At 41.9% G+C, this 27,562-nt stretch overlaps 1 protein-coding gene across 2 annotated transcripts; it reads right to left on the reverse strand.

Annotated features, from left to right (window-relative positions):
- On the reverse strand, positions 1–27,120 carry LOC133991457 (serine/threonine-protein kinase MARK1-like). 2 transcript variants are annotated; one of them, XM_062429872.1, is made up of 18 exons: positions 26,948–27,120; positions 24,015–24,215; positions 19,460–19,513; positions 10,953–11,001; positions 9,988–10,053; positions 9,549–9,619; positions 7,797–7,853; positions 7,035–7,271; positions 5,950–6,069; positions 5,177–5,276; positions 4,947–5,059; positions 4,703–4,856; positions 3,775–3,956; positions 3,490–3,581; positions 3,003–3,143; positions 2,554–2,805; positions 942–986; positions 1–826 (listed from the first exon to the last, which is right to left on the reverse strand). In XM_062429872.1, the coding sequence occupies exons 1-18, from the start codon at positions 26,996–26,998 to the stop codon at positions 481–483; spliced, it is 2,331 nt and encodes a 776-aa protein (XP_062285856.1). In that variant the 5' UTR covers positions 26,999–27,120; the 3' UTR covers positions 1–480. The 2 variants fall into 2 exon arrangements, with proteins under 2 accessions (XP_062285856.1, XP_062285855.1); XM_062429871.1 differs by having other exon boundaries at positions 4,655–4,856.
- Between the last annotated feature and the right edge of the window lie 442 nt (positions 27,121–27,562).

Raw genomic sequence — 27,562 nt, forward strand, 5'->3', positions numbered from 1 at the left:
CCTGATCTATATACTGACTTAACACAGGTGGAAAAGCGGCTATTTTAGCTTTCAGTAATTTTAATGGTTATTCAGCGAGGAGAGTAGATCTTGTAGTAGGCGTTTAGAAAAAGAGACTGAAAACATTATTGCAGGATGGTCATCTTCAGTTGCATACTGCATGTGTTACTTGAATGTGTCCTATGACGAGGAGCAGTGGACTGATGAGAGAGACAGAGGGCTGGACGGAAGAAGAAAAAGGTGTTAGGTGTTTTTGCTATCTCTCCGTCACAGAGGTTAAACCTTGCGATATCTCTCTGATCCACTACCCTGTACAGTACATTCATGGCCAGTATTACACACTACCAGCCGAGTCCACCCTGATTCTCCATGGTGAGGACCTTCAGTGCTGAATTTTGTCCTGCAAGTCAACACTAATCCAGTGATGAGATGAGACTGTGACCAGAGCTCACCAAAGACTGACTGGGACTCCATCTGCTGTCACAGTTTGAGCTCATTGGCAATTTTGCAAGCAATATTCTTAAAGGCAATGGATGTGCCTGATATCCTCTTGAAGCGCACGCCATTGAGGGAAAGGCGGGGCAGCTTGCACACCTCCATCTCCCACTGCACCAGGTTGTCCTGGCGAGCATCGCCATGGACGCAGAAGAGAAGGAAGCGTTCACGCTGCTCATAATCGCAACTGTTGGCGTCCAGTACCTTTCGGATTTCTCTCATCATCTCGGCAGGCTCCATGGAGGAGGTGGTCTTCATGCTCCAGGTGAAACGCAGTGAGCGGGGCTTGGAGTCCCGACCCACTTCCTCTTTAGTATCACCAGACGCACTCCTACAACAGAAGAAGACAGCAGAGCAAGAGACAGAGCACAGAGAGAGAAACATTGAAGGTGGTAGAGATTGCTTACAGACTCTCTATGAAATCTACTTCTCAATCATGTTCTCACCTTGATGTTTCTGTCCTGGCACTGGCTTCTCCCTCACTAGGTACCCTGAAATAAACCAAGAATACACCGTTACTCCTGTGAGCTAAACATGGGTTCCACCACCCTCTACCAACACCACCCTCATCATCACTGGACAGGGAGAGGGGGTGTCAGGCATCATGCCAGGAAAGAATCCACACTCCTGGGTATCAGGGTTCAGCATACAATGAGGTGACTGTGACATTAGAGGCACATACTAATTTAGCTCCTTCACAAATGCATCATCCGGTCTACTGTACGCTACCGTTCCTTAATCCCCAATGATCTGTAAGGAGTGGAAAAGAGCTAAATCTTGAGTTCAGCCTCCACAATTTGACTGATCTTTTCTCTTTTAAGCACAGCATGAAGACGGGGGGAGAGTAAGGAGAGGAAAGCCAGCAGCTTGAAAAGCAGATATGGTGGCTTAGTACAGGAGAAGCCGATGAGCCGTAAGGTTTGTTCCTGAGGCAGTGGACACAAGGGAAGGAAGTACACAGCATAACAAGGGTGTCAGTCAGTAGGCAAGGATGTGGTGTAGTGGGCATGTACGTAAGGGTTTAAGTAAACACGGGCCAAAGTCACAGTGGGAACAGAGTTGTTTTTTGTCAGGGGGAAGAGGTGCAGCAAGCGTTGTATTCTCCTACCTCCTGGTCGACCTGAAAGACATAGCTCTATGCGGGGAGAAAAGAAGAGAAAGCTGTGAGCCTCTACCGAATGGGCCAGCGTGAAGGTAACAAAAGGATCTGACTACTGTACGGATGAGGAGGCTCCATCCCTTCTGGTCATATTGACAGCAAAGGGTAACAGTGAATGCAGAATAAGCAAAAAGGTTTGGGAATCAGAGATCACAGAGTATCTGTTATGAAGAGGCAGGAAGCCTGTGTGTGATGCTAGCTTTGTTTTCACTGCTGAAAAACAATTATATTATTTTTATGTTTAACCGGTCACAGACAAATCACTAGATCTGTTTTTTAAGTCTCTGAATGCACTTTAAAAGGTAAATAGATGACTGTAGTGTACAGCTAAGCTCAATTACCGGATATATACAATATCATCAGTTACTCTGTCCCACTCAGAATGGAGCATTTACTTTAATTGACTTTTTTCCCCCAGTTTGTCCACTACTAAAAGAGAAAGTAAACATAAATAAGTCAATTTTTAACAAAAAAAAAAAAAGTAAATTACAGCACTTAGTTTGGTTTGACTAGTAATCCATGTTTGGAAGAGTCTAAATTTGCATTTCCCTAATTTGAGCAAAGCTACTACTTGATCCAATTGATTTTCACTAAAATTAGCGATTGAGCAAAGATCTGTTACTGAGCTCACCATCTAACATCTAACATTCAGACAGCATGCAGAGACATAAAAAGGAAAAGAACAATCATCCCTTCAATCTCATGAGCAGCGGTACATAAGTCACACAGGCAGTGTAAAGTGGAGCAATCTGTCTTTTTATCCCAGAGGATTTTGAGGCTGTTTAGACTCTCAAGTGAATGTTTGCAATTTCAACATTTATTTCACTTCAACTGCCAAAGTGACTGTAATTCCCTCAAAGGTGCACAACCTATATGTACAGTCAGGTGTCTCCACTGACCTGCGGACAAACTTGGAGGTGATCTTGCTGATGATACCAGTGGAGGTGCCCCTTCGTTGCTGAGCGAGAGCCCCTGTATCGTGGGACAGTGTGGGCGAGGCCGGGGGGCCGTTGTAGGTCGCACTCCGCCGGTCTCTGAGCTGAGCCCCATGGAAGGTGCTACGACTAGTGGTGCCACGAGGGAAACGGTTCTTCTCCGGGGTGCTAATACTGTGTGCAGATGGAGAGGTGGACGGACCCCGTGGAGAGGAGCTGCAACACAAACATAATCAAGAGATATAACCATGTGTCAAAAGATCCTGCATATCAGCACGCTTGTAAATGATACAGTCAGTCATCGTCATTTTCACCACAACTGGACTTTTACATTTAAATACACGAGTGGCTTAGGGTGATCATCCATTAGCCTCTTTTATCACAGGTGACAATGGCAGATTCAGGCTGCTCACCTGGCTTTAAGCTCTGTATTGTCGTCAATGGGGGGCAGTGTGCTCTTTGAAGGGTGTCCTGACGATGACATGGACTTGGTGTGACGAGGTCGTGTCGAACTTATTGCAGTCGATGGGGTGCTCCCCGACACCTCAGTTAAACTGGGACCAGAGGAAAGAGAGTATTAGCACACAAGGACTATTGTCAAGGACTATGACATCTCACCAAACCTGCTCATTTGTTCTGTATTACAGAAATTATATTGTGCACTGTAGCAAAGGAGGGCTCCCACAATGAGTCTCCAACCACTGTTTCCCAGACCATACACAACTGAACTAAGCACTCAGCCAAAGGGCCAACTCGATAGCCAAGGGGACAACATGTCATCTGTGGCCCTCATGCTCTAGATGGCCTGCACCATGACATACACCTTACACAACAAGTAACAAGAGGAAATTACTTTGATGTCAAAGATCTCTAGATGAGCAGCAATGTGTTTGTATTTACCTGCTGTCTTTGCCATTGGGAATAGCAGAGTAGCGGTCAGTGGAGGATCGTTCACACACGTATGTGTTCCTGCGAGTCATTGATCCATTGGTCTGTTTGTAAAGAGAGACACCCAAAAGGAAAATATTTGAACGTAATAGATGAATGCTTTGGTTGAAAAAAAAGATAATACAATGAGGCACAAAAATATGAAGTTGTTATTTCTACTTACCACCTAATGGCTAAATTGTTTATACATATGTGTACATGAATGCATGTGTATGAATGTTAACTCTATTTCCTCACCCCCACAGCACTTGTAGTTTTCTTCCTCTCCTGGACTCCTATTGGTGAGGCAGGAACATCTCCTTTTGAAGTGCTGAGCTCCAGCCGGCGTGCTCCATCCCACTCCTCCCTGTGGTCACTTTCCACACTTAAGGCCTGGCCACGCTTCGTGTACGATACTGCCGGCGGCACGGATGGACCCACTAAGAAAGACAAACATAATAGAACGGATTTACATTAATTCCACCAATGATATCCGTATTTCTGCCGCTCCGATACTAGGGTTTTTTTTAAAAAACAAACAGACAAGGAAAGTGTCTTCGTTACAACATCAAGCAAAGCCACTCAAAGCCACAATTTGCATTTCATCCCATCTGTCAAATGTTATACTGTGCAACAACACTTTGTTCAATATGTTTTACAGCTACAGAAGCCAAGGTGAGCAGGTACAAAGCAAAGCTGTTCACTCCTCATGCTTTGAGGTGCTGTTCCTGAGGGAGCTGCAGGAACGCAGCCAACCAGCAGATGGCGCCAGACACAATGGCCCCACGACATAGGAGGAAGCTGCTTAGCAACCAGTGCAGTATTCAGGCTGAGTCACACATTTGTACATTTAAGCAGAAAATTACACAAAGCACAGAAATTATTTGGTCTAGGTTTGATGTACTGCCCTTTTTCCATTTGAATCTATAGGGATGGAATAACGTGAAGCTTTATCAGCTTTATCCTGTAATATAAGAACACCAGTGAAGCTGGTAGTGCTGTAGTGCCTTGCTCAGGAGCACATCAGGATACTGGTATCTATTCATCGGGCCAATCCTCGGTGACTAAGAGCAACTTCCCCCTACACAACACACAGCCAGCAGCACTCTCAGAGCTGGGAAGGACGGGGTTACTTTACTTGGCTTCTCTACGACACCACCACCACCACCACCATCATCATCCCCACCATGATCACTGTAGCGGCGCTGCTTCTGATTGGCCGAGATGCTGCGTGTGACCTTGGGATGGGCGGGAGAAACGCTGGAGCTGTTGTTGACTTCACTGGTCGGTCGCTGTCGCTGACCCAGGATGCTGTTAGTCAGTGGCTCGCTCCCTTCAAACTGACATATGAAGATAGAGGAGGAGGGTTACGGTCACATGACATTACAACTGGTGATGATGTAAAGATGGTGTAAGACAATGAAACTAACCTCTGGAGCTTTTCTGCCCAACAGTAGATAAGTGGCCATGACATCATCGTACTTCTGACTTTGAAGAGACTCTGTGATCTCATCTTTAGGGAAGCCCATCGTCACCATGAGCTCTGTGGGCAGACAACATAAATCACAGTTAATCCTGGACAAGACATTTAGAGTGACCTCTACACACACGCACACACACGCGTGCATATGCACACGCTCACATAGACAATCAAAAACACCTATTCTGGATGAGTCACTGAAGTCCGCCTCAGGCTCGATGTAAGGCTTCAGCTCCTCCTCCTCATGACCCACATTCATCCAATGGTCTTTCATGATTTGCTAACAAAGAAACGAGACAATTAGAACTCACGTGTATCTAGTGAAATTAGTTCAACTGTAATTTCAATCATTAATCTTTTAATTGCAGATAATTAGTCATGACACAAATCTGTAATGATGCAATATGACATGTAAGTGCACTTCAAATGACAACACAGAAAGATGAGAGATGGATGACTTCTTTATGGAATCTTTCTGATCACCAGTTCAGCTTGGGCTGAACAATAAGGAAATCAATTGTTATTATCGGTGGAGAAATCTTTACTATTGAGCTTCAGCCTGGTCCTGAATGCAGGGTTGGTATTGACTCTGCACAGAAGAGTATGAATTGAACTGACAACTACATGATGTTTGCAAAGGAGAAACACGCTATAGTATTTTGTTGTATTATTCCAGTTTTACTTCTTAAAATGCTTGAACAAATTCCATTTAGTCTCATTATTTCAGCATTCTTCAATCACAGAATAATGTAAGACCCCTCTTTGATCGCAGATGAATTATGTTTCCAAATTTCTATCTGACAGACTGTAAATTGAAGTGTTCTGTTGGTTCATAACTAACAACAGCAGTAATTACAATTCAGTGCATCATTTTAAAGCAGGCTGCTATGCAAACCATTTGTGAATGGAGAACAAATAACTGCGAAGATGTAGATTAAAAATACTGGTAATACCTCCAAACTGCCTCGTTTGACAGGGTTGAGAACAAGTAATTTCTTCAGTAGGTTTTCACAGTCTGTGGACATGTAGAAAGGAATACGGTACTTTCCCCGCAGGACCCTCTCCCTCAGCTCCTACAGAACAAGCAACACACAGAAAGAAGGATTAAATCAAATAAAGAGCAGTGAAATGTTCCTTTAACAAAGGGACGACTGGAGATCACTCTCAAGGGAGCTTTGAAAATTCATACAAATTTACCAAATGTGGAATATTTCCTCTTTTTCTTGCATTAATTGCTCATTAAGTATTTCAAAACTGCTGCATTATTAATTCAGGGTGGATAAACCTAGCCTGAATGTACATGACAGAAATGGGAAAATCCCAATGTTCATTTGCAAATTAAGTAACCCGGTTTCAAGTTGATGCCTGTAAACATCCTATCTCAGTTAAAATAATCCGTTTAGTTTCATTCTCCAGATACAAAATGAAAAACCTGGTAATGACACCAGGCTACAACACTTCCCTGTTTATGTAAACTCAGACACAAACAATTATGCATATATGTGGAGCATTCTTATATTTTGTACTATTAGTTTTATTATTGGGAGTATATTGGAAGTAATTAATTTTCCCTCACTGCAGAGACAGCTGCATCCTTTCATAGTTTAACTGATTTGGAGGGCAGATTAAAGGTCACAGGATGCTTCAAAATAATTAGGCTATGCGTATCATAATGTTAAAGATCCCCTCCAGACATGTTTCAGGACATCTGCTTAAAATATTAACTGAGTCTGACATGTTTTTTTCCGCAAAAGTTACATTACATCTTCTCATTCTCCCTCATTGAAACATCCAGAATCTGTCTTCACTTGAAGTTGTTGCTTTTGTTTGTACACACAAAAACTGTAGTTGTATGAAGAATGAACAAACTAATTGCTTTACTCAAGGTAAAAGTATGGCTAATCAGAAATGTACAGTGTTAAAGTTAAATGCAAAAAATTTAACTTGACTAAGACCTCAACTTTTTAGATTAATACATTTTCTGTGCACTTTTAACAGAGCCAATTACACATCAGAAAAAAACATAACACCTACACACCTTTAGGTTCTGTCCGTCAAAGGGCAGTGATCCGCTGACCAGTGTGTAGAGGATAACTCCAAGGCTCCAGACGTCCACTTCTGGTCCATCATACTTTTTTCCCTGGAAGAGCTCTGGAGCAGCGTAGGGTGGGGAGCCACAGAAAGTGTCCAGCTTACTGCCTACAGTGAACTCGTTGCTGAAGCCAAAGTCAGCTATCTTGATGTTCATATCTGCGTCTAACAACAGGTTCTCTGCCTAAGGTGCGGAGAGATGGGGAAGATCAGGGTGCGGTTTGACAGGTTATCAGCACTGGCAGAACATGATCGATCTGTGTGTGTTTTTCTAAGGATAGACAAGCGAGATATGGATAGCATGACAGAGAGTAAAGCCCCACTGGGACGGGATTTATTTCTCTTGGGGAGGTGGGACAATTTAACCAAAATGACAGAAAAAAATAAAACCACCAGGAAAGTAAGACCCCCCTAAAGAATCATCAATGAGATATTGTAATGTCAGTTACAGGCAGGAAATGGTATTCTGGTTTTGCCGTTCTAAGCCTATATTTGTTTATATAATGGCAAATTTAAGTCATTAAAAGAATGCCCAATTTTCCATTAATGGTTCCTGTTTGCAATGGAGTCGTGGATATACAGAAACCTATCACTGGATTACTTTGATACTGAAGACAACTTAAAAATGTATATGATTCTATGATTTCTAAACATTTATAGAGGTTTATTCATCTGAATGGGGCTTTAGAGAGATCATTTAGGTCTTCACCTTTAGATCCCTGTGTACTATCCTCCTCTGGTGACAATACTGCACAGCAGACACAATCTGAAATACAAATAAACATGTTGTAAGACACTAAGCACAGGTATGTTGGGTAAGAGTATCACTTCAAAATCAGCAGTTACAAAGTACATTACAGAGAAAGAGAATAAGATAGACCGATGTAGTGTTGTATAAAAGATGTATAACATGCAGGTGTGAAAAACCTGCAGATGATGCAGGGTCATGTCCCTCTTATATATGAAACATGGAAATTTGTTCCCCTCAGTACTTGTAAGTGACACAACATCAGATTCTTTATTTGGTACATTAGCATGTGTGCCAAAGCTTTGGGTCCATTTTGTAGCTCCTGAAGGCCGTCACTGCTTCAGCCCCAAATCTGTTGAGCCTGGTCCTCAAAACTGGTATTTTAAATGTGAAAGATGTATACAGACCAAAGATGTATTACAGGCAGTGAAGTTACTTTCTACAGTAAGCGGAATGGTTTCTGTCTCTTGTGTTTCATGTTTTTTCTTCACATTTCCACAAAGAGTCGCTAAATACAATCTGGGAATTTGTAGAAACATGAGTAGGAGTGCTGATGTTCTGTTTGTTGCTCGCATCTGGCTATGCTGGCTGTGACTTTATTAAACACCTGCATTTACGCACCTGGCACCACAGTGGTAACTCAATTAACACACCAACAGGATCATTCATGCTAATTCATGTTCTGCTATACATCAGATAGATTCGCTTTTACACACAAATTCCAAGTTTACACTGTGAAACTGTTGATGTGGAATAAAGCAGCTCTTCTGGATGAATCCTGAACTCCATCATAGCTGTCAATATATTTTTATTTTACTTTGCTAAAAGTCCAAAATAAGCCTATCATTATACACTAAATGGATTTTCAGTGTTGTAATTATGTTCTGGGACTAGAGTTGCAGAGGCTGCTCATAAAAACCTGGGCCTCTTTTGTACCGGTCCATTTTAAGGGTCAGTTTAACACTTTTTTTCTCCTAAACTTCTACTAGTATCACTCCATCCCACCCACAGCCCATACCCACTTCATCTCCCCAAAAGTCTTACTGAAGATTGGGCATGATATATTTTGCTATTTGTGAAAGTCTGGGCTGTTATAATCTTTATTGTAGGTTTATGACCTGCATGCAAAATCATTTTGCACTTTCTGTGTGTGTTTGTGTGAGCTGTTGCTATGACAGTTATCCGGGAAATCTCACCAACATAGCTACAATATCAATCAAACAGAAAACACTCTGTTCTTTGACAGATATGCCACCCACCTGTGTGCACTCAGGCATGCTTTAACACTTTTACCTTTCTGAGTGTTGAGCACACAGACACCCACACTGTTTCACACATAGTTAATCTGAGTCATCAAAGACAATCCATGAGAGATTTAAAGATGAACAGTGTGGACATGAAACAACTGGATTATCAAGATCTTGCTTTAGCTATACTGAATAATTAGAGGATTGAAGTGCTGATTCTACTCATTGTCAGAGGGTAAGTGAGCATGTAAGAGGTAGAAACATGAAGTGCTGTAGATGCCTCGTTGCTCTTGTGGCACCACTAGGTGTCAGAGCAGCCTCTATAAGGAAGTTGTTCTCAACCCTCCCTTCTCTTCGACCAAGCTATCTGCACTTCATCTTTCCTCTGCAGTCGGTGACGAAGCTTGATCTTGGTGCATGCAGTCTTTGCTTTGAATGGCCTGACACTACAATACTGATGACTCACCTGTCTGAACTTGGCCCTGGCCTCCTTCTCCTTCATTCTGCCATGAGCCACCAAATAGTCGAATACCTCTCCTGGAGCAGACAGACAAAATATACAGTTCTCAATCAGACCATTGTCATCATGTGAGGTTTGCTGTAATCATGTAATCATTCATGTAAGAGTTCGTAAGATAAAAGCTTCCACCAAACAGCGTGATTTGCAAGTATTTGAGCTCAAGTTACAGATTTGTAAAGAGTTTTCTGTGATGAATACTACATTGGAGGCAGCTTAAATGTACATGACCTCATTGCACACATATCTACTGTCAGTGTTTTTGTTTGAGTGCATGTTTATTCAAATGGTTCTCGCAACCACACTGTGAGGACAACTATCAGAAATATGCTTGCAAAATCAAGCAAATAACACACATTTAGTGGATATGCTTTAATGCTTCACTCACCACCACTAGCGTACTCCATCACCAAATAAAGTGTCTTCTCAGTCTCAATCACCTCAAACAATTTCACTGCAGGAGAAATTGGGGAAAAATGGCAGAGGGAGAGAAAGAATAGAAGTTAAGAATCAAATAAATTAGCAACTTAGCAAAAAAACATGTTGGCCAATGTTTTGGCCAATAAAGCTTCTAGAGTCATTGGAGCTCACTGGTCTGGTTAGAGTTTTGTCAATGCATTAAAACAAAGCCCCCACTACTTTAAAAAGTCAATATCTTCCATAAATCTACATTGCAATCACTTAGTTATTAAGAAAGCATTACCTTTTAGCTAATGCTACTGTTAAGATCCTCCTGGTGCATACATACACATTTCTATTTGTTGCTTTATGGAGGATATTTGTCAGTTGTGGAACTTAATTTGGTGTTATTCTTATTTTAAGATGACCCACTTAACAAAAAATAGAATAGAGTTATAAATACTGTTCATCTATTGCTTTTATCATAATATATGGTAAATGGTAAATGGACTGTACTTATATAGCGCCTTTCTAGTCTTTTCGACCACTCAAAGCGCTTTACACTACAACTCATTCACCGCATTCACACACATTCATACACTGATGGCAGGCAGCTACCACGCAGGGTGCCAACCTGCACATCAGTAGGAATCTAACCATTCACTCGCATTCATACACCGTTGGCACAGCAACGGGAGCAACTAGGGGTTAAGTGTCTTGCCCAAGGACACATCGACATGTAGACTGGAGGAGCCGGGAATCGAACCGCCAATCTTCCAATTGGAGGACGACCGCTCTACCTCCTGAGCCACAGCCGATATTTATTAGAAGGAAACAAACGGGATCATTTGGATATAAGTGTGATCTCTGATTTTTCAAGTTATGTTGGGTTTACTTGGTGCTGGGTGTTGGTTTGAGAAGTTGTAGCTGTCATATATTCCTGTTTGAACTTACCTATATTTGGATGATTTAGTATCTTCATTATTCGAACTTCCCTGAAGAGCTGTTGAAACACAGAGGAACATTTAATGCATCCAAAAACGTGCAAGATGAGTGTCACCTCTATCTCTGCTGGGAATTCACTGGTAGAACGTTGTTAAGCACTGATTAGGGAGCTGAGCCACAACAAATTCCACAGTACCAAAGTGTGTATTCCTCTGTAACTGGATTACACTCCACAGGAACATGAGAGGACCTGATGATCATGGGGCTACTGTACTATGTAAAGCAATATGACTGATGCAGTGTCAACCCTGCACTAAACCCTGCCTACACAGATAAGGAGCAGAATTACAACTCCACCAACAAGCTGCAGTCCAGTCGACACACAGCCAGCCGGTGCAGGACAGGGTAGCTGTGCACAGGCGTCCAGCCAGTTAGGCCTCTGCAACCTCATATAATCATCTTAACATGGACGGACACAAAAAAGAGCAGCAAAATCATTTTGATACTTTAATTGTGCAGTTCCAAAAACATAGCGGAATCTAAACATCTAATGAGTTTTATATTGATACTGCAGAGGGGGAATGTTTCTACCCATTCTTGGAAAATTCTACTCTCTTCAAGCATCATGTAATACAGCTGAGTACAGAGGCAGAAAGGAAAGCATACAGGGTTATAATAATCTAAAACCATGTCTTCTCTGTCTTGCCAGTGACTGTTCATGTCAGACAAGCTCCTCCAGCCACTTAGAGGTCCTGTTGAATCATTTACATTACTGCTGATTCCCGGTTGTGCTGCACCGAAGCTGTGTTGAGCGTTAAATTTCAACACTCACTCGACTAGGATTTAGCATTTACTGTACTGCAACCTGAGACAGAACACATATTTTGCCATTTGCTGACCACTTTGATTAAGCTAAAAGGTTCCTGAGTGATGCTTTCATCTCCTGTCTATTTTAAAATGACTGTTAGGCTACATGTTATTATCTAACATGTCAAATCAAGAACGGGAATGGGCAGTGGAGATCTATATGCATGCGTGTGTATATCAGTATATATGTACAACTTTTCTAATGGCCGTTTAGGTCTTATATAAGTGCTGTGATAGTCTATGTTTCTAGGTCATCAAACACAGCCATTATACCAGTGTGAGCAGGCCCGACTCTGTGGGACCTCTCAGCTACAGTCTGGTTCAACAACATGCAGGTACTCTCTCCTCTAATTCTTTCCTCTGTTCTCTGTCTGTACTTGTTCGCCTGCTTTCTCTTTCTGACACCTCTCCCCTCATTAGACCAAGCACACACACAAATATACACATACACACATACAGCATACAGAGTTGTTGCAAAGGGCTTAAAAAGTCAGGCTGGAAATATTCTATACATTTCTTATTTTCAACTTATTCCATAAAAGGAAAAAGAAAGAAAGAAAACACACAACACATTAATCTTATCTTATTTATCCTATCATGAACTGCCTATGTTGCTAACCCTGATACAGCTTATTCCTCTGAGCCATAGAGCTCCATTGTTGTCCCAAAAGATCAAAAACACATCACTTGTTGTTTCTTCATTACAATGATCGTGGCGCACTGTGGTTTACTGTGGTCAGTGCCACGTTCAGTACACCATCCTGCTGCTGTAAATACTCAATAGGGCACCAAATGCATATTCATTCGCAGTTGCAAATAGGCCCCAAAAAACGCACGATTTACTCCTGTCTGAGTAACATTTTCTAAAATGTTTTAAAAACTACAATGCCCGGCTATGTATGTGTATGGGTGTATATATAATACGCACAAGCACGCACGCACGCACGCACACACACGCATATATCTATGTATATAGTCACTAGTTATGGTTTTAGTTATTTATTTCTTTATTACTTTTTTCTTATCTGCCTTGGTTTTATCATTCTTATACTGCTTTAAAACTGCAATTTTTTCTTTGGGGATGATAATGATAATGATAATATAATAATGACAGCTATCTGTTTAACTTTTTAATATTAAACATTTTAGAGGAATGTTGCTAATGCAGTTTTTAGAGTTTGACTTTGTCATGGGACCATCATTTTTGTCCATAATTCCTGAATGGCTCAGAATAGGGAGCGTCTCCTGTGTGGCAAACCCTGCTCTATATTCATCAGCTGCTATGTTGGCCTTAGAGGTTCCCCCATGGTAACAAGTCAATTAGAGTGGAAACACACTGACACAATAACCAGAAGATGTCCTGCAGTATACAAGAATAAACACATAGGTCAAAACCTCAGATATGCATCCGTCTATGCACGTGCCCTAACATGTGACGCATCCATCAGGACAAAAATTCTTTATGATTTTGAATGAGTGATGGACTAAAGACTCAGTGTTTTATCTTAATCTCTATCTATGCCTCACTCCATCTCTTTCCCTCTCCCTCTCTCTTGTTTGCGTCATTGCCCTAAAGCCCCTCACATGGGAAGCACGCGTGCAGCCACTTGGAAACAAAATTTAGAACAAATCTGAGAAGCCTGTGCAAAACAACGACAACAAACACAGTGCCTGTCAATACAAGCTCAATAGGGATGTTGCCACCATGGAGGCTGACAGGAGATAATGAGTTTGGGACCTTTGATCCAGTCTGGTATTAAAGCCAATAATATCTACTGGCACGAAGGTGAGTCGCAGCATGGTATAAAGCAGTTTTTAAGGTTGTTCTGGTCAAGGTGAGCAAGTGCTGAATGTCTGGGCTAAACTTCCTGTGAGGCTAAATTACCTTTTTTAGCCAACATGATTAAAAGCACTTGATGCGGTTGATGAATTGAGACAGTGATGAAAGAAAATGATTACAAGACAAGCTGCAAAAACAAAATGTGTATCACACACACATGAAAACACACCGTTTCCGATGCGCCTGAATCTCAGTAGTCTGTGCCAGTGACCTACTTCCAGCCACCCAGGGGCGCCCAGACTCCCAAACTAGCCTTAATTACAGTAGAGTCCCCATGCAGAAGGAGCAGAACAGCAGATATCAGACTGGGAACACTTACAGGAACTGGCTGGACTATTTCAGTCACAGCAGCACAGCTGCTCATTCAACATGGAGATTATTGATAAGATGAGTAGCCTGGAAGCCCTCATCCCTTTAACGAGTGTAAGCATGCATGTTTTCATGTGCACAGATTCAAAACCATACATCAGTAAGTAACCACGGCTTTGTTTGTCAAAGAAAGACAGCAAAAGACAGAAAGGCAAACATACTGGCAGACAGATGCATTGAAAGCCTCACTGACATTCAGACAAACTCTCCTTTCCTGCCCTCGACTCATGAGTCACTGAAAATAACCACAACAAGAAAAGGCACATCTTTCTGTCCCTATTTTCCTCTGCTTCTGCAAAGATATGCCACTTCTTATTCATTAGACAGCAATAGACTTGGCTTTGACAAAAAGGCCATGAAAATAATCAATGCCATGAAACCACTGAAAACATATCCACATGTAAATCCATGCATATCTTAGCAGCCTCAACATTAGATTTGTTTTATGATTCACCTCGGACAACACTGCCGTCTGTCCAATCACATTCCACTCATCTGAACAATATCAAAGCTCCCTTCGCCCATGGGCTCCAACAGCATTTCATTGGCTAATGCAGAGTGGCAGGCGCAAGACAGACATAAACAACAGCCATTAAGAGAGCTTGACCCCATGGTGGGCTTTTTGCAACTGGCAGAAAGTAACTACAATCACACCACCACACAAGACATGAAATCTATTTTATTTTTTTTTAGATATTCTGGAGAAGGTCAGTGTTTCTATCGCTTCATTTACTTTCTTCACTCTGTTTTGTGCCACTCAAAGTAAATGGCTTTTCTGAATGTGACTTGCATATTAACATTTTTAACAGAACAAGCTTTAATTGTGTGAAATAGCATGTCTACAATTACATGTCTGACTACCCGATCATGTAATCTTTTGTAGTTCATCGCTCTTGTCATCCTCACTGAACTGAAGTAATGAAAAGAAACGATTGTTATTTACAGATTAGAAAGGGACAGAGATGGGATGGTGGGATGAGAGCAGTGTTTGCTCACTGAAAGAGGGGATTAACAGTGAGGCCTATTTTAGGGCTAAAATGCCTAAAAACCATGACAACGTCAACATCCATGACCGCGGATGACATGTGATGCATTTCCTGTGGCAGATCTAAGGAGGTGCTTTAGAAGCTCAGCTGACCTCATTTCCTGTTAGAGTGAAACCGCTACAAAGTCACACCAAGCCAGAGAATGCCTATGGGCCATAAAGGAACAGACCCAAGCTTCATTCTAACCTCATGACTCATTCTGGGCTCTACAAACCTCTTTTAAATCAAATACACAGGGAAACACCAGACTGACAAAGATAAGCTAAACAAAGTTCAGCGGAATTTCATCCCTGCAATGTGAACCTCAGCTAAATCCTAATGAGAGATAAGTGAGAGGACACCTTTGTTTGCATGTGTATGTCAGTGTAATTACGAGGATGGGTATGCATGAATGTGTGTGAAACTCTAAAAAGAACTGAGGTTCTGCCAGCTAGATAAAGCAAGGGACTCCCTCCTGTAAATATCTGTATGTGTCATGAACGCTTGTGTTTGTATGGCTGTATAGGATCTGCCAGAGCACTGGCTGTACCTACAGTGCCAGATGGTGTGCCCACAGCCTGGCTCCTCTGAGACCATAAAAAAGAGAGATCAGTGGCATTTTGACAGGCTAACATGTAAGAGCCGTTAACAGTGGAGCAGTGATGTGGCCAAATCAGACCTTTCAAACCTCGCTCTCCCACATCGACAACAAACAAGATCACAAACAAAAAACCTTAGAGCCAAATGTCTAATCATCTTTGAAGCACAGCAAGGTCAGCTTAGACACCAGATTTCCAGAAGCACCAAAGAATGCTTCAACTTCTACTCTTCATGCATGTAAAGATGCCTGAGTCACTGAATCAATAATTATGCCCGTCTGTTGCTCTAGGAGTAGCCTGCACAGCTATACAGAATGCCATATTTAACCATGAAAATGTGCATCGATCGATGTACTGTCCAGTGCAGAACGAATACAATGTCATTCATGTTAAAAAAAGGAAAATCCTTTCTCAAACAGAATTTGTGTATGGCTTCTTGAATTTAACCATCTATTCATCGTTACATTTTCTTTTCTGTTTTCCCATGGTCAGAGTCATGATTGGAACAGAGCAGGCAGAACCGCCCAGACACCCTCTGGGAATGTAGTAAAATTCAGTCTAGACTTGAAGAAAAATGAAAAACGAAGACAGCCGCCAACAAAACGAGCAACTGAGGCAAAAATGCTGAAATAACTGATGTCAGCAAGACATGTTAATGTCACTGAAGACCGAAGTTGTAGAGTGTACCCAGTGGGAAATCTCAAATGCAAGACAATATTTCATTTTTCATGATTTTAGATACTCTGCAATGAAGTTGACTGAAGGATAAAATGGTCCACAGTACTTCTGTGGATCTGTTTGTTTATATCACAGTGGTGGTTTTCAATTCTTTCCTCGAACCCTGAGCTTGTTTTAATTCTAGCTGTCCAATCTGAAAATCATTGCTATTATCTTCAATTAGGTGTCTGGAGAGACAGATAACTAGCAGCACTACCGACTCCATGGACTAGGAATGAGAAATACTGAATGACAATGTTTATGTTTTTGTTTCTAGCTTAGACTTTATACTTTCCCAGATATTACTTAGCCAGCCCAATTGCAGGAGCAACCAAGAAAATCTGTATTAAAGGATATGGCGGGTAATTTTCTCTATTTTTCTAATGACAGAAAAATTTCATGTGCAGAGCCAAACCTAAAATGGTCTGATCCAACTTAAAATCAGCCTGATATATCTTATTCCTCTGTGCTGTAGACCTCCAGTGTTGTCCAAAAACTACTAACCACTTGTTAATGAGCCACTACGCTTCACTGGGTGACATGTTTCTTCACAATGAGGCTTATGGTCACATTAGTTTGTTTAGAAAGCACATTTTTGGTCTCCACATAATAATATTTAAACATTGTATTTTTATAATGTGTTTTTCAGCTTTTGTAAAGCACTTTGAGTTGCCTAGTGTATGAATTGTGCTATACAAATAAACTTGCCTTGCCACACCGCTGCATATACATGGGAATACAGTTCCAATTTACAGAGCTTTACTATCTTGGAGTGCTACATTTCACAACCTCTGGACTTTATACTAAAGTTCTTGAGAAATTAACAATGTCTGGATCTGACTCTGAGGGCAACAGTGGTCATAAGCACTGACTTCAGGGTCAGAGCCTGATTTCTTTATTTCCTCCAGCCATCGGCAGCAGAACACAGGATTTAAAAGGTCAAAAGTGGGATTTCTGTTGCATATGTAATCATGTGGTCCAGACATTTTACCAACCAGGTATAAAGCACTTCATTTTCTAATGCTAACTTCATACAAGTTGAAAAGACAAGGAAAAATATAAATTCTATACAATATGAACTATATTCCAGCACATCTACAGTGGCCTTTGCATTACACAGAGCTACTTGACGGAGACTCAAAAGGGGATCACCTTCATTAGTCTTTTGGAGCTGTTTCTAAACAAACTATAGTGTCTAAACTCTTTGTAATGAAGGATCATGTCACCCAGTGCAGTGTTGCTCACTGACATGTTTTTAGTAGTTTTTGGTCAGCACAGAGGAATAAGACAAATTAAGCTTTGGATACACACACAATACTTGTAAGTAGGATTAATTCATTGTTGGTTTGACTCTGCACGTGATATTGTTTGACATAAAGAAAAATATAGAATATCATCAGCCATATCCTTTAAGGTGGATGTTCCCTTTAATGCAGCCATAGTGGAGCTTTTACAAGAATGGCATAGGACATTGAGTCAATGAGAAAATCGATTCAATCCAGGAGACGACTGCTGCATTATAAGAGAAACTTCTGCATTGCAGATGGCACTTCTGTATACCATTACAACAATCTATAGGACTGGGCAGAAGACATTAAAATATACAGCTATGCATGCATTTAGTCTCCCACACAGGCAGACAAACACATCTCTGCACTCAGATACAGATACATAAATGCATTAAATATAACAAATGAGCACACACATACACACACCAACGTGCCTACACGCTCTTACATCAATAATAGCTCACCCCCCATAAAACGCCATAAGACTTCTACATATTGACCCTTTCAGATCTATTCCATTCAATATGTGAAAGGCCCACTGAATAATTAATCAGAGAGACCTGATTGGCCCGCAGTCACACATGATATGTCTGCCCTGCTACTGACAGCGGACAGCACGACCCATCGAGCATGCTTCCACTCATGACTTAAACAAGACCCAAATCGTTTAAGTCAAAGTCAGTTTATATTCCAATCTAAGAGTCACACACACACATGCACGCACACCGCCTTTAAATGTTTATTACCCAACTGTGTGTGCACAGATTATAAACCAAATAATGGGCTGTTTAACAAAAGAGCTAACACAACAAAATGTATCTCAGTCAGATACGATGAGTGTGGAAGTGAGATCTTGAAATTCTCACAGTGCCTTTTGTACTCATTGGCTGAAAAATTACAGATCCGCAATCAGGATTTCAGCCAAGAGACAAATTAGGCATCATATTGGCCCAATACAGTTAATCAAACTCTGCCGATTAGCCTCCAGTAAAACTCATTCAGACTGATGTGAGGTGGCAGAAAATTTGGGAAGCTAATTGTTGTTATTATTTGGTCATTAAGGTACTTCCAACTGCTAATATTTTTTAACCCTGGTGACTCAAAGAGAGATAGAGGCCAAGAGATCCATCAAGACATTAGCTGCCGTTTATGTAGGTGTGGTGGTTATAAAGGTCCATTATTATAATGTATCACCATGATGTTGCTTAGCAATTTGCTCATCTTTTACAAAACACTAAAATTAAAAGAGCAGCAATGCTGCAATTAAGTCAGGACCATGAAAAGAATGACCGTCAGTCAGCTGTAATATTTTTAGATGTAAAACACAAAGTAGGTGATGTTGGCTCACACTGTAGCAGCGGCCGCTTTCCTTCCACATGGTCTAATCTGATGAGGATTTTATGTATGTGTGTGTGTGCGTGCATGTGTGTTTAATGAGCAGAAAGAGCTGGATTTGGACTCAGTAATCAGGAAACAGTCCCAAACCCTTCGTTGTAATTGGTTATGACTGCTAGACAGGGGTAAGTGACAAACAGGCAGGCTGGGGTATTTTTAGCTGCTACTAACCACAAACCAATAGAGTCAAGTTTGGGTGGGTGGGTGGGTGGGGGGGGGGGGCTTGGAGATTAAACATGCCTTGTGGTCTCTCCTGACTACATCTGATTACATTATGCAAAATAGTACATCCTGAGTTCAAAGAGTGAAGAAGCAGAGTAGCAAAAAACTCAGGAATGACTAATGGAAAAGCCAGGAACACTGACACTGAGACGTTAATATTACCATGTGGCCATAAAACACTGACACAACTCACCTTCTGTAGACTGGTGGGATTCAGCTGGGTTTTGTCTATAATCTTCACGGCCACCTAGAGAGACAAGACAGGAAAAGAAAGGAAAAGAAAGGGAAAAAGAGAGAAAGATAACAAAGATGTCAGAACTAATGCCTGGATTTGTATTTTTGTTTTAGTTGTAAAGTAAAAGCCTGTGTTGAAATGAAATCTCATTATTCTGCTGCGAGGAAGCTTTGTCAAAACATGTCACAGCTGAATTGGTAAGTTCAGTCTGAACACACCTTAAAATGCTTCTGTTTGGCTGTTTGTAAAGAGATTTAGCTTTAATAGGAAGAGATTTAAAGAAAAAATGAAATATTTCTTCATTTGTTCTTGATAATGAATATAAAGTATATTGTATGTAAATGCATTCACACACAGACAGACAGAGAACAGCATAAGTAAGTAAACTGTTCCTCTGTGGTTGCCAGGACTGTGTTTGTATGACTCTGCAGCTCTGTTGCCTTGGCAGATCTTGCTGGGTAGCAGTCTGATGATCCATCCATCTCAATAATCACCCCAAAGTGCACACTGAAACAGACCTGTTCCCCTTCACTTTCTGAGAGCTCAGCAGCTTTTACAAAGCCACTAGAGCCTCAGTGAGCCATACTGCAGACTCACCAGTAAACCCATACATTATGCAACAAATAATGGACTGAGCAGTTTTACAACGTAATGTAATTACACTGAAAAGATACACAAGGCCTCTTTGTCATCACACAACATGCATGATTCACTACAACGATAATTACACAGTTTTATTACTTAAAACTGACAGGATTAATGTGAATTCAACTTGTGCTGGCAAGCCGAGTCTCATTAAAAGGTGAACCACACAATCTTTTTTTCAGCCAAGCTATGGAGAGTGCAGCCCTGTGAGGATGGCACTGCTAGTTGGTTGCTGGTTGGTTGGTTCAAACCACTTTGTAGCAGTGTAGCCTCTTTGGGCCTCAAAGGGAGTTTGGACTCTTCAGCTGCATGCAAAGAGACCATTTCACAGAGTTTAAACTGTGTTTGTGTTTATTATTTGTTGCAGTTTGAAATGTCAACAGTATACAGGAAACAAACTCAGATCCAGGCTATTTTCTAGCAATGCAGTTTCATTCAAATGGGCTGCACACTGCTTTTCACTGTGTTTTCAGTTTTTTTCATAAGTAGAAGTGACCTGTGATACAACAACAAAAAAACAAAAAACACCAGAATGAGTGAGAAAATTATACAATGGGACACAACTCACAATGGAAATGGAGGAACTAATCATTACTAAAAAAAAAGTTCAGTTGGACCTTTGCGTTACTGGGCTGGGGCAGTAGACTGAACAGTTTGCAACTAAATAAACAGACTTAATCACTCCAACGGGGCATCATGGTATCCCAGTGGTCAAAGACACCTACAATGTAATGCACCGTTACAATTACAAATGAAAGCAGTTCTTCTAACTCAAATGCATGATGCATTGTGGGACAACAGCATCAAAACCACACTGAAGAAGTAAGTAAACTAAGCCCATTTTTTCTTGAGGTTGGGAATCCCCAGAATGAGATTCTGACATAGAGGTTGCATCTTTCCCCTCTGATCTCTCTATAGAAAAGAGTGAAAACCTCCCATTAGGAAATAAATGATACCATAAATGCTTTAACTGCGATTCATAAAAACAGCACAACTGTCACTATTTCCTTATGAGAGCTTAATAAGCATGCTTCAGTGGATGCAGACTCAGACTCTAATCCCAAGAAACCTGTTAAGGGGAAAACCAGGAAGCAAATTGCTGAGTCATGCTGGAGAAAATGCAGTTTATTTAATCACGATCAAGGTTTCCCTATGATCTATAAATTGCTGGTACATTTTATTTAAACTGAACCTGGAAACTACAGTGCATAAATGATAACAATGCTCCAAAAGGAGCAGAGTCTAGCAATGAGAAGAGAGAACAGAGTGAAGGCTCGCTGTGTGTAGACACGCAGTACGCAGGTGGTGTCAATTTGCAACCTTTCTTAGGTGGGCAGGTGCCGAGACAAACCTTGCTCCCCTCCTCTCTGCATCCTCCTGTCATGGACAAAACTTGGGTGGAGGCATGCATGAATCTGTATGTATGCGTGAGTGTGCATATGCGTACTGGCGTGTGTTTGCAGGTGTCCTCATGTGTCACTCTATTGTTCCAACTTCCACTATTCCCTCTGCATGAGTAAGAGATATTCATCACATTTCCTCTGCTCTACACTGTACCAATATTTCCCTTGATATTTCCCTTGCTGTTCTCATGTGTTTTTTCTCCTTCTAATGGATTTGAGGGTGAATAATTCAGCCCCACAGTGACAGAGGGGGAACGTGTTAATTATTCAGCGCATTTGTAACACACGGGCCATATGCGCTGTACCGTAAACAGGTCTTATGATTGCGCCCAGATATAAAACACGCACACATGAGGGGAAACTTAGTCATAGCATCACTTGTGTTGCTGAAGTCCTTTACATGTTCCTCTGTGCTTGTATTTCCCTCTGAGCTCTTTTTTCCCCACAATCACAGTGTCATGATCTCTGTGCGCTAAAGGGAAGTATCATAGCAGAGTATCAGGTCATATGTCATAAAAAGCTCTGACCAATATTTGTTCCAGCTTTCTCTACGTTGCAATGCACTCTTCCAGTGGGCCTTTTTGTATTGCACAGTTTATATACAGGACCTCAATAACAATTTGATTTGTTTCTCCATATTGTAATTTCACTAGTTTTTTCTTATCATAATCAAGGGTCTAAAGAGTGAGGGTGTTGTATAATGTAGAGATTCTCAAGCCCTCTGACTAAATGTTTGATTGTGGGGTATATAAATTCAAATTACTTTATTAGACTTGAGTGAAATCCATATGTAAATTTTCATACTTGCTACCTAATAGCTGCATTTTGTTGTCTGCCTATTTCTTTGTTCAGCTGTATGTCTATATTTGGTTCTATCAGTTTGTTTGTTCTCTGTAGCATCTGTGAGTATACTGAGAGTTACTGAAAGCTGGAGTCATTCCTTTTATGTGTCAACATACTCGGCCAACAAAGTATGTGAACATTTTTTTTATATATATCATAATACGGCAAATATACACACAAATAATCACTGTTCACTGCACCAGAAAAAACTCTTTATGTGTAACACAAATATATTTGTTTGCTCGTTGCAATATTCTACAACATTTTGTAAAATAGTAACATGATATTGTCATGTCATTTAGATATTTATGTAGATAATTTATATTTATTTATATTTCAGTTAAATTGATAAATTGATTAAGGATAATATTGTACCTTCCGCTCTCCACAGTGGATAAGAGATGAGGGCATATGGCAGAGTTTCCATCAGTGGACCTGAGTGTTTGTATATGTGTGTGTGTGTGTGTGTGTGTGTGTGTGTGTGTGTGTGTGTGTGTGTGTGTGTGTGTGTGTGTGTGTGTGTGTGTGTGTGTGTGTTTGTGTGTGTGTGTGAGTGTGCGCGCGTACATGCGTGTGACGTGTGCCCACACCCTGTAATGACCCTCTTCAGCAGATAGAGGACAGTCTGTCATGTAGAAGCAACTGCTGCTCTGTCTTATCACCTTTTTGCTCCACAGAGCTCTTTTTGATATTTTTCTACAGAGTTAAACTCTTTTTTGTTTTTATTTTAGCTGTGAGCAGAATCATTGCTAGTTGGAGACTCACAGGACTCTCGTTAAGATAGCATCAGTTATAGTGTGGTTGTGTTCTTTCCACCTGTTCTCACTCTCTCTCTCACTCTGATCCATGTCTTTGCATTCTGATGAGCCAGCAAAGGCACTCGGGCACACAAAGCAGTGTCTGACCTTCTCTACAAACAGTGGGTTGCATACCCAATACGCCTGTTAAACATTCGCATTAAAGGACATTGGATGGACCAAACTGTTATTGCTTTGACCTGGGAGAATATTTACGCCTACAATACACTGATATGAACAAATATTTGATGAAACTCAGAGGATTAAAGCATGCGGGTGGCTAAGAAATAGACATGAGAGGATGTTTGAGGTCCATTAGAGCTGTCAGTGAGTGCTGTGTGTTCTGCTGAGTGAAAGACAGTGAACAGATTGCAGGTCATTGTGGGAAACAGGAGCTTTAATTACAGACACACCAAAGCAAGGCATCTATCACTTTGACGGGTCAGCAGTGTATGAGTGTGTGTGTTTGTGAATGTGTACGTGTGAGAGAGACAGAAACACAAAGCTTGATCTGAACAGACCAGGATGGCTAACATGGCCAAGTACAACATGACATGAGATCCAACAAGTCAGTGGTTTTAACTTGGAGAAAATCAAGCTCTCATATACATAATACCTGTTCAAGCATTACATTTTTGTTTTTTTTAAAAGCTCATAAAGAAAATAAACATGTCCTTGCTCTGTTGGATGCAAAACAAAATGTAATTCTAGGGATAGGGCTAGGTAGCAGATAAAGTCATGAAAGATTGAGGCTGACATAGTAGGTTTTGGGATAAAGAAAAGAGCAATTCTATGACTAATAAATACAAATCAAACTTCTCTCACCTCTCGTCCAGTCAGGACATGTCGTGCCAGTTTAACCTTGGCGAAATTCCCCTTCCCAATGGTCTTGAGGAGGCGGTAATTACCAATGTGGGGGTGCTCCTCTGTAGAGGTGAAAGAGTTGCGACATCGCGGCAGGCTGTGGCGGCTTGCAGACTTTGTTGGGGGAACTGGGGGTTCAACAAAGCCATCCACCGAAGAGTGCTGCAGAAAAGTCACATGAGTGGAAATCAGAAACATCCTCATCCCCAACTTGGAACATTGATTTACATAGACACCAATACTAGAAGTCCCTGAACCTCACTCACTGTTTGGCACACTCCAAAAGGAGTCTTCCTCTTGCTACACTGGCTGCACAGACCGATGATGCAGCAGAGTGCTGCAGTGGAGGTTTGTGTGTGCCGAAGCTGGGATATTCCCTGTGCAATCAGAGATGAACCCATTAACTGAGATTCAGTTCCAATAAGGGGATCTAATGTTGTATGTGTGCAAACATGCATACGTACATGTGTCTGAACACATGTACGTATGCATGTATATATACATTAAGTGGTATCCTGTATCCAAGCCCAATGAAGAATTATGTGTGAGAGAATCACTTTACCTCTTCTCCCTCTGTGACACCTTAACCTCCTAACCTAAAAACCTTATCATCCAAAAGATACGACTTGATAACAAAAGAAGGAGAACTCCTTTAACTTTTTGCTTCTGACACCTACATAATGTCCAGCACTGAGTCAAGAGTTATAAAAGGAGTTATAACAATGTTAGTGGCTCCAAGGCCAAAATCGGTCACAACAAGTGTCCCTGTGATATGGCATGTGAAGGTGAATTAGGAACAGCTTGCTGTAAGTACAGCCAGCGCTGGCACAGGCTATGCACCGTCTCTGCTACTCTGTTCTCTCTCCTCTACAACAGCTGCTAATGTCAGTCCAGGTCAGAGATCCCATGATCCTCTGCTCCTGAGTACCACGCCCAGCCAGAGAATAAAGCCTTAGTCCGGTTACCCTGGCTCCCCTGCTCCTGTTTCACCAGGGAAATGCTACACCCTGTAGGGTGCGCATCACCCCAGCTAGCCTACATCCTGACAGAGAGAAAGCTACACTGCAGGATTCAAACACTCCCCAGTGTCAAGAGTGTGTGTGTGTGTGTGGCAGACAGAGAGAAAGTTGAGCAAGGAGAAATTTTGATTAAATGCCAGTCAAAGTCAGCACCTTTGTTTCTAATGCACCACCACACTCTCTCAGAGCTCCATGACAAAGCAATATACAGTATGCGGTTGGTCCACACTTAAAGGACTGAAATTTTATACGTCAACTTTAGATCTGATCTATATTTCTATATGCAGTCGTACACTTAGCCTGGCTGCAAATGGTCTAAATGAACCCAGGTGCATCAGGTCAGACAGGCGATTTGAAGCACCAGTGCTAGATTTTTACAAAAAGTTTGTTTCACTTTTCCATCCATTAACTCCAAACCAGACATAAAGATTCAAGCACACACGGACATTACGTCTTCAGAGAGGCCAGACATTAAAAAGTAACACACACCTGCGCGCGCACGCGCACGCACACACACACACACACACACACACACACACACACACACACAAACACATAAAAATAAGAAAGTCAGTAAAGAGTTTCTTCTATTTTGCTGCACTAAAAGCTCATCTCTCTGAGTAATAAGCTGTTATGCAATTCAGTTCAGCTGCTAGTGGGCCCTGAGGCTGCATGCTGGAGTCCAGCACAGGCAGGCTAGGCTGGCTGGCTACTGCCAGTGCTGCTGAGGCAGTGATTTAATAGCCGCCTAGCAGTCTATATCTATGTCTGTCAGACCTACAGCCACATTAGACTGTTCAGTTACATTAGTACTGCCCTAAGCACTCCCCTAAGCATGGTGCATTACTGAACACTGGCTGAGAATTTTCTTGAGGATGGTTGATATCATCATTTGAAGTTATCATTGGGGTTTGTAAAGTTTGGTGTTCCAGATACATAACCTTTAAAATACTGCCTCTAGCTATTTCCACTGCTCGTGCTTGTAACATAATGTAAGACGAGGAGGCTTTAGTCTGTGCCTAGTCTTGTTTCCAGGAAAAAAATCAAACAAACCTAGATATGTCAGAGCCTGTCAGCATACAGCAGTCCTCATTTGGACTGATCTCAAAAAACAGGTATTTTTTTATTATTATGCTGTGCTCTGTGTGCACGTGCGTGAGCGCGCGTGGGGGGTTGTGTGGTCGTTCACAAATTCCTTCACACGATGAATGAGAAATCTCCAGCATTTGAAGCAAATTCTGTGCCCTGTTAATGAATACATGCCTGTATGCTGCTTCATCAGTGTCGTGGCAGCGAAATGATGAATAATAACCCTCATCCTTCTCCTCCTCCTCCACAGCACTGAGCGTGCAGTTACAACAGGGCCCAATAGGTGATGGATGTCACATTGCGATGCTACCAAGCGTTGCCATTGAAAAGTAGGGCAACATCCTCCCCCACCCTCCCTAAATATTGACGTTGTGGACCAGAAAATACCCCCAGTTGCACGAGTGGAGCAACACCATTTTCTCACAGGCCACATAAAGGCACCGATTAAGTCTTACTGTTAACATTCAAGCTTTGCATGTGCCATTAAAGCCAGCATACTGACGCAGTGCGTTGTCGAGGCTATTGTGTTCAGAAACTGGGGCAGACAGAACCAAACTGCACCTTTCTTCTAGGTTATTCTAGGCTCCATGCTTTAATTCCCGTCAGAGGGAAGAAGGGAAAAAACCCGGTGTGCTCATTGGTCGAGTCGCTCTGCAACACTTTAACACCGCTGCCATAAACCTGCACCGAGCAGTGCGCAAAATATAGGCTATCAAGATGCCCGGTCATTACTATTCTGCTCCTACGTCCGGTATCACCTCGCTGTCTCTGAATAACACCACTTACATTCTCGGTGTCCCGCTCGTTCACCGTGGGCAATGGCGTTCTGGTCGACATCTTGTGCGCTTCACAGGCCGCTCAGCGATGCAGCGGGCTGGGCAGAGCAGAGCAGACACGGCGCGGTCCGTCGGTGCCTCCGTCCCCTCTTTACATCCCCTGTAAACACCGCGCACAGCGGCCCTTTTACCGCAGCATAGCGAGCACAGGGCCCATCCGACACGCCAGATTTTCTTGTTGGCTTTGTGCACTTCCCTTCAGGTAGGCTAGTGGCAGACAGAAAAGGAGGAAAGAGAGACTGAGTGAGAGGGGGGGGGAGGGGGAGGAGAGGGGGGGCTGAGGGAGAGAGAGCAAGAGAGAGATAGAGCTAGAGAGAGGGGCAGGCCAGCAAGATGCGTCGGCAGCGGACGGGTCTGCACAGCGCATCTCAAACCTCCCACCAGGAAGGATGGAGGGACCTCTCTCTCTCTCTCTCTCTCTCTCTCTCTCTCTCTCTCTCTCTCTCTCTCTCTCTCTCTCTCTTCTCTCTCTCTCTCTCTCTCTCTCTCTCTCTCTCTCTCTCTCTCTTTCTCTCTCTCTCTCTCGCTCTCTCTCTCTCTCTCTCTCATACACATACACTCCCTT

The sequence above is a fragment of the Scomber scombrus genome, chromosome 12 (genome assembly GCF_963691925.1).
Source record: "Scomber scombrus chromosome 12, fScoSco1.1, whole genome shotgun sequence".
NCBI lineage: Eukaryota > Metazoa > Chordata > Actinopteri > Scombriformes > Scombridae > Scomber > Scomber scombrus.

Excerpts from the sequence above, each read along its gene's own strand:
- LOC133991457 (XM_062429871.1), bottom strand. The coding sequence starts at position 26,998 with ATGTCGACCAGAACGCCATTGCCCACGGTGAACGAGCGGGACACCGAG. Across the intron at positions 11,002-19,459 it reads ATCCCACCAGTCTACAGAAG|CTCTTCAGGGAAGTTCGAAT; the intron begins GTGAGTTGTGTC and ends GTGTTTCAACAG. Across the intron at positions 10,054-10,952 it reads ACTAAATCATCCAAATATAG|TGAAATTGTTTGAGGTGATT; the intron begins GTAAGTTCAAAC and ends TTTCTCCTGCAG.